This window comes from Dipodomys ordii, unplaced genomic scaffold, assembly GCF_000151885.1.
Source record: "Dipodomys ordii isolate 6190 unplaced genomic scaffold, Dord_2.0 Scaffold60, whole genome shotgun sequence".
NCBI lineage: Eukaryota > Metazoa > Chordata > Mammalia > Rodentia > Heteromyidae > Dipodomys > Dipodomys ordii.
The window spans coordinates 10,465,881-10,476,840 of NW_012267276.1; the positions used below are offsets into that span (position 1 = coordinate 10,465,881).

Sequence of the window (10,960 nt, forward strand, 5' to 3'; positions counted from 1 at the left end):
TACAGGGAGGCCAGAATTCTGGCCCTAACCCAAGCATCCTACAGAAAGAGCTATGGATACTTCTTCCTCCCTATTCCATACTGCCCTTTAACATCAATCATTAACAACAGATGTAATTTACACAAACATACTTAAAAGATTATTTTTAAAGAAAATCTTTCTGTGCTGTCAACCCCTTTACTCATGAAACCGAAATCAGATAAATAATGCCTTGACCCGCAGCATTCTATGAGGTTCCCCCAATTCCTGGTCCCTGTGAGCACATTCTGTATAATCCTTTGCCACTGAAAGCGGCCACCAATTCCAGGACTAAATTTGTGGACAGATTTATCTAACTTGATCTAATCTCAGCAGCTGAGCCCTTAAAAGGGACAGCAGTCTCTCCAAAATCAGAGCGAATGGAAGTGTAAATAGGCCTACTGAAGGGCTTCCTGACCAGCCCAAACACTATCCTCTAGCCAACAGCCAGAAAGGGAATTTGGGAGCTTGTTAGAGACCTAAAACATTCAGATGAGGTCCCTCTGCGGACTCTAGATTTCAGCCTTGTGTGACCTGGTGGAGCGCCCCTGTGCCATGCCCAGATTTCTGTTCCATAGCACTTAGATAATAAGTGGATGTTATTTTATGAGTCGCTAATTTTATGCGAAGTAGTTAAGCAACAATAATAGAACACCAACACTCAGACATTTCTTGTATATTTAAATAGCAATATGTGTGGTAGTTACAGCTTATCAGACTTCAAAGTGATTATCACAGGTGCTTTGGGAATAAAATTCACAGTTGCATGAGCATTAATCATGCACCTGCTACTTAACTACTTCTGACCGTAGGGTGAAGTCATTGAACTTGTGACAGGAAAGTTCTTCCGTGTGGCCACATAATTTTGGAGGGGGTAACCCTAATTCTCAGTGGCCTAACCAAGGCAGGGGAGGGCTCTAAATCGTGGAACAGGAAAGCCACATACCCACAGGGCAAGCCTGCTCTTAGGGTGTGGCTGCCATGGATGCAGCATCTTTTTAGTGACTAGGGGTCACTGGCGCCACGTCAGGCACAACTAGCGGCAAACTCCAGCGATGGTGCTACCTGGTTGTTCAGAGCACAGGCCTCAGGACGGCTCCCCACCTTCACCTTTGCCCCTCTGATCAGCCACACACGCAGCGCGCCTAAGCCCTGCCGAGGTTCCTCCAACCAGGAACCCAGGGCGCTGGCACACACAGCCGCCGCGCCTGCGCAGAAGTGCCGCCGGGCGAGGGCGGGAAACGCAGCTTCGAAGGGCGGGACCGACCAGCGTGAGGGCGGGGCCTGGCGATGCGTCGCGCTTGCGCAGTAACGTCTCATAACGTTACTTTTGAATCCTGTGGCGGGCTAGTGCGGGGCGCCCGCTGCGGTCGTGACCGGCGGAGTGCCAGCGTGCGGGGGTCTCTGTCGGCGGGGACCTCACCATGGCGCTGCAGCTCTCCCGGGAGCAAGGCATCACCCTGCGCGGGAGTGCGGAAATCGTGGCCGAGTTCTTCTGTAAGACCTCGCGCAGGGCGGACGGCGGGGAGAACGGGGCTCGGGCGGTCCGCTAGGCCCCAAGCCCGGCCCAGGTGACCCGGAAGTGGTCGCGCGGCCCGGTGCTGCGGGCCGCGCAGGGGTCACGCGGCACCCCGAGGGGCGCGGGTCGGAGGGAAGCCTGGTGCGCGGGACCCTTGTCTCCGCAGGCCCTGCCCCTCACTTCCCCAGCACCCCATTCTCAGGGCCCAGCTGCACCTGGGCGGGACTCAGGTGTGGGTGTTGCCGCACCCCCTCCCGCCAGCTGTACCTGGGACTGACCCTGGAGGAGGAGGAGGAGGAGGGGAAAAGGGAGAGGAAGGGGCCCCGCGCCAATTTGGGGAGCCTAGGCCTATTCTGACGTCCTCTGCCCCACAGAGGTGAATTTAGATTACAGGGAGGTCAATGTGATTTGACTTTTTAATTTTTTTTTCTTCATGCTACATAAGTGCAAAGGCCTTTTTCAAAACCTTCGACGCAAAATGTTATTTTCATTGCCCCTTATACTCTGCTTTCAGGAAGACCTATAAACAGGTGTTTGACGATTTACAGCTTTCATACTCTTTCTTCCAGCCTTTGGCATCAACAGCATTTTATATCAGCGTGGCATATATCCATCTGAAACCTTCACTCGAGTGCAGAAATATGGACTCACCTTGCTTGTAACTACTGATCCCGAGCTCATAAAGTATCTTAACAGTGTGGTGGAACAACTGAAAGGTATTTTTTAATCACTGGAAATACTTTGAGTTGTGTTGGGTTCTAGGATCCACATTTTCAAGCATCTCAGGTTCATGAAGAGCTCATCTTTCAGCTCTTGTGTAGAGGTGCAAAACTGCCATCTCAAAATAATGATTCTGAATTGGGAGATAAGCAGATAAGACAGAAATTGAAAGAAATGGCAGCCTTTGCTACACTATACCGTCAGTGGGACAACTATTTTGGTATTAGGAGTCTTGAAAGTCTTAACAGAACAGTCTATCAAATCTATTAAGCTAGGTGCCAATGACTTCAGCTTTTAATCCTAGCTATTCAGGAATCTGAGATCTGAGGATCACAGTTGGAAGCTAGCTCACAAAAGTCTGTAAGATTCTTATTTCCATCTTTCTCCCTCTCCACCCCCCCCCAAAAACAAAACTAGAAGTGGAACTGTGGCTCGAGTGATAGAGTGCTAGCCTTGAAAAAGCCCAGGGACTGCACCCAAGCCCTGAGTTCAAGCCCCAAGACTGGCACCAAAAGGAAAAAAAGGGAAAAAGGCCATTGAATTAATTTATTCAAAAGCAACAAGCTTGAACTTCTCTGATTGTGAAGACAGCCATTATCTGAGAAAATATACACTATGCTCTTAACATTATGTAGTAAACTTTCTGAAACACATCTGTAGTCATTAGAGTAATATCAAGGAAACTAAAATTAGAGTCAACTAGGGACTAAACAGAAAACAATTTACTAAATGGTAACATCCAGTACTATGTGTCAGCTCATTCCATTTGTTTCCATACTGCCTGTCTTAGTATTGAAACTTTTTTTTTTTTTTTTTGCTCATGAGATTGTATTGCTTGTTGGACCAGTGCTTAGTCTCTATTTCTTTTAGAATTTCTACCAGGTACTATGTTTCTCTCGGAATTCTCATTTCTAATTTTTCTGTTTGTAAGATGCTTTTCCCCATTTAGTCTTCCAGAAAACACTAATAGTCCCTCTTTGCCTTTTTTGTTTTTTCATTTTTTAATTCAGAAATCTCTTTTCCCCTCAGAAACTTTGTTTCCTTTGTAACTTTATTCCTTCAATTGTAGTTTTCATTGCATTTTCATATGTTTCAAAAGGCCTTTTAGTGGTACTGGGGATTGAACTCCAGTGTCATATACATGATAGGCAAGTTTGTATTTTGTTTTTTGAAATAGGGTCAAGCTGACTGCTTGTGCTGACCTCAAATTCTCAGTTGTCCGCCTCCTGAATAGCTGAGATTACAGGTGTGTAATACCATGCCCTGCTGGTATTTCTCTTTCAAGTGATAGCCATTAATGTTTTCCTTTCCTTCATATTTTCAGTTGAATCTCCCTCCACTGTAAGTTGAATCTCAAGACAGGCACAGAAAAATTAAATTTATTCTCTAAGGCAGATTTTCTCAACCATATTATTAATGACATTGTGGCTAGGCTGTTTAATGTGGTTTCCTTACCTGTTTGTTAAAAGGCATGTGGCATATTGTGAAGTTTATATAATCACAATCTCAATAAAGAAATTGTTTAAAAAGTACCCAAAAAAAAAAGTCATGTGGCAACATTTTTCTGTTCACCTGTTAAGTGAATTTCATGTCCTAGCTTTGACCATGAGAGCTTTGATGCTGATAAGGTAGACTCTACTCTCAAGGACAAACAGGAAGCACATCCATAGGAAACCATCCATAGGAAACCACCTTGCCTCTCCCAGAATTATATCCAAAATAGACTGATTAATGATCTATAATCGTTCATATAAAGCAAGTATCGATTAGTGTTTTCATCTTCTACCTTTTAATCTTGATTAAAATTAAGGAATTGTTTATCCCTACAGGCAGAATATTCAGTTTGTTTAGAATCTCATTTCTTTTTCTTTACATTGTTTCTATTTTATGTGTGTGTCTGTTGTAATTTGAATTATTCCCATTTGTTTTTTCTCTAGTTTTAATCCCTTAAGAATTGCTATCTCCTGTTCATATTTCATGATTCAGGCAGAAGTCTTCTCTTTTGAGTACCATCTCTAGGTATCTGACGTGTATAGCTTCACTACCAACTTTTCTGTAGTCAGCACCAGCTTTTAGCTAACCCATGTCTCTTCATTCCAGATCTGTATATCCACTAGTTATTTCTTTTTGTGACTATCCTATAGATACTTTGTACTCATATTAAAAACTAAATTTAGAATGGTCTTCTAAACTATTGTTCTCAATAGCACAAAAGTCTAACATAAATATAAGTCAGTATTGAAGGATACTCTTAATCTCATAACCACTCCTATAAATTCTAAGACATTACCATGTAATGTTTCCTCATTTTTTCAAGGTTACATTATGAACTCATTACTTTTTGCTCAGTTTTCTCATTAACTACCTGGAGTCAGTGGACTCCTTTTTTACTCATCTGCTACTAATAGTAGACATTTGAAAATAAGCTTGATTACTGATAGGATAAATTTTGAGAAGCTGTTTAAAGTACCAGTAGTAGAATTTTGCTAACGATAGGAAGTAGAACGCTAGAAAAGAGTTGTTTTGCAATAAAGTAGACCACAAAAGATAATGTGTATGCATTGCAGATTGGTTGTATAAGTGTTCTGTCCAGAGACTGGTGGTGGTCATCTCAAATATTGAAAGTGGTGAGGTCCTTGAAAGATGGCAGTTTGATATTGAGTGTGACAAGACTGCAAAAGACGACAGGTAAGTATGAATTCAGTTGCTCTTTTTTTTTTTTCCCCTCCAAAATTGGTTTTCATTGCTATATAAGTTCTAATTGCATGAGATATTTAATATATAGTTTGTTTCTCCGGTAAATTTTCTATGCTCTTGTTTCTTCTCATTGATTAATGTAGATAGAATATTTTTAACATACTTACTTGCCTTTAGTCAGTGAATGTTGAATTTGAGTATTTTTGGCAATACATGCAAAGCTACACATGGTATATGAAATTGCTCAGTTACTCAAAGATACTTTTAACTATAGAGAGTGATCGTAGACTCTCTCCAACTTGTGATGTCATTTGACGGTACTTTCTTCAATGCTATGAGCTTATATACTTCATATACTTTTAAAAATAGCACACCAAAGTCCATCATTCTGTTACTAATATTTAACATTTTCTTAGGCATACTCTTATGTAAACTCAGAATTGTTTCTCAGTAAATGTAGTTTGTTTCCAAAACCTTTATTTTAAGAAGCTTTTAGCCTATAAAAATAATTTTATGTACAATTTGTTTTATTAGAGGCAATAGGAGATTAGACATTCAGTCATTACTAACTGCTGAATGATTTTTGCTAGTTTAATAAATAGTGTTTATTTTTATCATGCAATGTTCAAGTTTTTCTGATTTGAAGTAGTTGGTAAATTTTGTAATCATATTTTTCTAAATGTCCTGGTACTATAACTAATCCTAAAAGATGACTTGAAAGGACCAATTAAAAAATAAAGATGTCATGCCTCCATCAGAAAGAATGACATTGCCCCATATGTTAGGAAATAGACTTGGGAAAAATTAAGTGAAGTAAGCCAGGCCCAAAGACACATAGGTCCCATGGTTTCCCTTATTTGCAATAACTAGTAAATGTCTGAGACAAGCAGAAAAGGTTAGATAAGTTGATGTTAGGTGAAATGAACCCCAAGATAAGTATTCAAATTTTTTTTCTTTCTTGCAATTCTTTCTTTTTTTTTTTGTGGTTGTGGGGGCTGAACTCTGGGCCTGGGCACTGCCCCTCAGCTCTTCAGCTTAAGGCTAGCACTCTACAACTAGAGCCACAGTGCCACCTCCAGCTTTTTCTGCTTATGTGGTGCTAAGGAATCGAACCCAGGGCCTCATGCATGGGAGGCAAGCACTTTACCACTGAGCCACCTTCCCTGTCCTCTTGCGATTGTTTCTAACTTATATATAAGATGATTTCTTTGTTCCTTTGTATGTCCTTCCCCCACGGTATAACCCTTGCTTTCACTGTATTTGATGTTGGTATAATTTGTGGAGGGGAAGGGAAAAAAAACAAATCATTTAAATAGGGATACAGGTGGACCCATTGAAACAATGAGATATACAAGTCTTTATGTCGAAAAATGAACTTTACAACTTTGGCCGGGGGTGGGGTGGGGTGGGGGATATGGGGGGGTGGGAGATGGGAAGGGGAAACAAAGAAGGAGGCAACAATGCCTGATAAGAAATGTACTCATTACCTTGCCCATGTAATTGTAACCCCTCTGTATGGTATTTTCACAATTAAAAAAGGTATCATTATACCTACTAAGTTATGGGTTCTCAGGACATTTCTTAATTTCCTTTTTACTTTTGGAAGTTGCGCTGTAGCTCAAGTGGTAGAGCGCTCGCCTTGAGCTGAAGAGCTGAGGGACAGCGCCCAGGCCAAGAGTTCAAGCCCCACGACCTACAAAAAAAAGAAAAAGAAAACAGCCCTTTTTACTTTTGAAATATTTAATCAGGTCTTTCCTCATTATGTTTTAAATACCTTGTTAGAACCTAAAGTAAATTAATCCATTTTGTTTCTTGTATAGTGCTCCCAGAGAAAAGTCTCAGAAAGCTATCCAAGATGAAATCCGTTCAGTGATCAGACAGATCACAGCAACAGTGACATTCCTGCCCCTCTTAGAAGTTGCTTGTATGTATTACATATCTCCTTTATTTAATTATTTTTATTATCAGTGTCATGTTATAAATGTGTATGTATATTTATATATGTATGTGTGGGTGTGTGTGTGTGTAAAACTAGAAAAAGTAAAGTGCTACAAAAGAAAGGTATTCCACAGCACCAAGTTAAACATTTTTGTGATTTTTTTCACTGTTACTTCCTGAACATTATTTTTTTTTTGCCACAGCGCCACTTCCGGCTTTTTTCTTTTTGCTTATGTGGTGCTGAGGAATCGAACACAGGGCCTCATGCATGCAAGGCAAGCGTTCTACCACTGAGCCACCTTCCCAGCCCCTACATTACTTTATATAATATGCGTGGGTCTTGCTTTTCATTTGTTCTTCGTAGCTCTTAGTTACTTGTAAACTACTCACCAAATGCCTTCTATATATGCTAGACATTTTTCTGAGCACTATAACAAGCAGTAGCTTTCATTCATATTTTTATGTGATTATATGCTTATTGTATTTGTGTTTTTTAAAATTTAAACTTACTGTATTTTAATGGTTTGAAATTAAATGTGATTTCTTTTCATAAAATAAGACGTACGTAATATTTTGTCTGTGGATTTGAATTTTTTTGAAGAAAATTAATTATTAGAAACCAAGCTAAATTATTTTTTATGCCTGTGAGACAAACAGGATTGTTTTTATTTTGAACACTCATATATTTTCTTATTCCATTATAGGCTCATTTGATTTGCTGATTTATACAGACAAAGATTTGGTTGTACCTGAAAAGTGGGAGGAGTCAGGTCCTCAGTTCATTACAAATTCTGAGGAAGTCCGTCTCCGTTCCTTTACTACCACCATCCATAAAGTGAATAGCATGGTGGCCTACAAAACACCTGCTAATGACTGAAGGTGAGACTAGGAAAGTAATGTAGTTACAATTCTCTAATGTTGTTTTCCTGAAATTTAAGTCAGCTGTGGTTGACAGGTCTTATTTCATTGCATAATTTTTGGATGGGGAAAGATAACATTGTACTTTGGTGAATGTGTATTGTTCCACTTCGGGGGGTGCCTATTACCTTAGGGGATAATACAATGAGTTTTCTGCACATAGTTCAGGAGAGACTACCAGCTTGTGTCAGCTTCAAAATATAAGTTCTTTTAAAGTGGTATTCTTTAGAAAATACTAGCTATAAAGCTTAATAGCTTGACTTACAGAGATGCTTGGATACGTATACAGCAAAAGCTTAGATTCTGAAAATAGTGAAATATAGATTTATTGGGTCCTGTATTATTTGTTATATTGTATAGATCCCACATTGAACATTTTCTGATTGATTTTAACTTATATGGAGTAAACCTATGAAAGAATGGATATTTGCACTGTTGAATTCTTTTATAATAAAAAACTTTACAAAAAATTTTAATGTTTTCTACAATCAAGCTTTGAGTGACAATAACAAAATAAAGTTAAATTTGTATGTTCTGCATTTGTCCTAAAGTATTTTCATATTGTTGTAGTACAAATACTATAAAATATACAATAGACTTAGTGTATCAAATATCTTTTTATTACAGTATATCTTCATCTCATAACAACACTAAGCAATAATAAAGTGTAATGAAATGTCATTTCTTTATGTAAGCAAATTTAAAATAGCTTCAATATACCAAATGATTTCTTGTGATTATCTTTTTCACTTCATAAAAATACACTTAAGTCTGGTGCTGCTGGCTCACACTTGTAATACTAGCTATTCAGGAGGCTAAAAGCTGGGAATCATTTCCATTTTCCAAGCAGGAAAGTCAGTGAGACTTTTTTTTTTTGGTCCGGTTGTGGGGCCTGAACTCTGGGCCTGGGCGCTGTCCCTCAGCTCTTCAGCGCAAGGCTAGCACTCTACCACTTGAGCCACAGCACCACTTCCGGCTTTTTTTTTTTTTTGCTTATGTGGTGCTGAGGAATGGAACCCAGGGCCTCAGGCATACAAGGCAAGTGCTAAACCACTGAGCCAACTTCCCAGCCCTAAGTGAGACTCTTACGTCGACTACCAAAAAGTCACAGAGCTGTGACTCAAATAGTAGAACATTAGCCTGGACAGCACCCAAGTCCTGAGTTTAAGCCCTAGGAAACACACACACACACACACACACACAAGCCTGGACTACACCCAGGTCCTGAGTCTAAGCCCTAGGAAACACACACACACATGTACGTCTTGACCGCACCCAGGCCCTGAGTTTAAGCCCTAGGAAACACACACACACACACACACACACACACGTACGTCTTGACCTCACCCAGGCCCTGAGTTTAAGCCTCAGAAACAACACACACTTCTTAAAATGCACTTCATTGTAAAGGGAAAATATCATTTGAAGTTAATTCCATTTATGGAGTATTTTGTAGTGCCTTTATCCTCTGCTTGGTTTTAGCTAGTTTTTCATATGTTCTTAAACACCATTCTTATTCCTTTACCTTTATTCTTGTCCTTAGCAGGTGTCTTCTTTTTAGTTCCCAGCTGATTTTTCAAGGTCAGTTTAAAACTTCTATAACAGTTCTAATCTCTAGTCTAAAATTCTACTTTATTTTCTAATTAATTTGATTTTTTTAGACACTTTTAAGCTATTGTTGAGTTTACATCGTTTTTATCCAGTCATCCAAGCTTAATCTATCATCTGTCAATGTACAAAATACTAAAGAACACTGTTAAAAACACGGAAGAATAAAATGATTCCTTGGCTTTCCTAAAGCTTGAGACTTAAAAAAGGAGCATCTATAGCCTAAAACCTGAAGTAACTCACCAGGTTCATTTAATTTTGTAATTGGCTTTTTTACCTTTGGAAAAATCATTGTTTTGGATTTAATGTATGCATATGTAGGATAAAGGCAGTGTCTTAGTTTTGTCATCTAGTTCTGGACAGACAGATAAGTAGTGTGTTGTTTATTAGAACTTCTTCCAACAGTTGAAGTTACTACCTGAGGTCCAAACATTTAGAAAAGTTTGCCCACAAGTGTTTTCTATTGATAACAAAATAGTTCTGCACAAATAGAAGTGGTGTTGAATTAGATACTTTTAAAAGCGTAGATTTCAAACAGTATCAGTGACGGGATAAAATGATACTGAGATACAAACGTTCATTTGAATTCTTACTGTTCATATCCTTTAGCACTTGAAATGTCAGTCAAGAAGAGAAGCAGTAATGAAACTTCTATAAATAAGATAAAGAAGATTCTTTTTAGGAAATAAATTTGAAAATTTTTGTAGGAAGCAATGCAAAACAGCAAATGCCTTTTTGCTCATCACTGGGAGTAATTAAATCCAGTTCTGCCCACCAAACAAAGCTCAACACATAGCATTCTTACATACTATTAATGACATCTAAAAGTCATTTGGTCTTTTATTTGGCAATTAATGACATCTAAAAGTCATTTGGTCTTTTATTTGGCAATCTAAAAATTCTAAGCAATATAAATATTACAACTTTTGTGATTATAGTACTAAGCTCCATGTTTTCGGAAATTAGTGGTCTGTACTTAAGTGTTAGTCTAAATAATAGAATTTTCCATACAATATATTGTCTGACTCATTCTGTAGTTCTAGTTCTACTATGGAATGAGTCAGATAATATGTTTGAAAGTAGAAACTGATATAGAAAGACATAGTGATGAACATTAGTGTCCTCTGAGAAATCAAAGTGAATACATAATACCAGGGTACCTACAGGGTTCTCAAATTTGCAGACTTGGAATATCTTTGAAGTACAAAAGTACTACTGTATTACTCAGCTTGGTGATTTCAAAAAAGTAGCCTTTGTTAATAATTTGATAAAGCTAAGAATTCTGTCAAATCATTTCTGAAGGTTTAGTATATACTAATTTCATGTCATTGTTTTGTTAAATTCTCAAATGTTTATCATTTTCATGCTCCTGATTTTGCTCTTTAAAGATTTATGTTTAGAAATATTTTAGAGTAAGGAACAAGATTGAATTACAATGGAAAGATTGGTCCATGGCTCCAAGTGGACTTATCCCTAATTCTTTGTGCTACTTGAAGTTCAGTTTAGGATGAAAACATTTAATCAAACAACCTCTGGGACAGG

General features: G+C 38.6%; 1 protein-coding gene across 1 annotated transcript; it reads left to right on the forward strand.

Annotated features, from left to right (window-relative positions):
* The first annotated feature begins 1,353 nt into the window (after positions 1-1,353).
* Mad2l1 (MAD2 mitotic arrest deficient-like 1 (yeast)) lies at positions 1,354-8,315 on the forward strand. Its single transcript, XM_013022125.1, has 5 exons — positions 1,354-1,515; positions 2,107-2,253; positions 4,825-4,945; positions 6,775-6,878; positions 7,597-8,315. The coding sequence occupies exons 1-5, from the start codon at positions 1,443-1,445 to the stop codon at positions 7,767-7,769; spliced, it is 618 nt and encodes a 205-aa protein (XP_012877579.1). The 5' UTR covers positions 1,354-1,442; the 3' UTR covers positions 7,770-8,315.
* Positions 8,316-10,960: the final 2,645 nt, after the last annotated feature.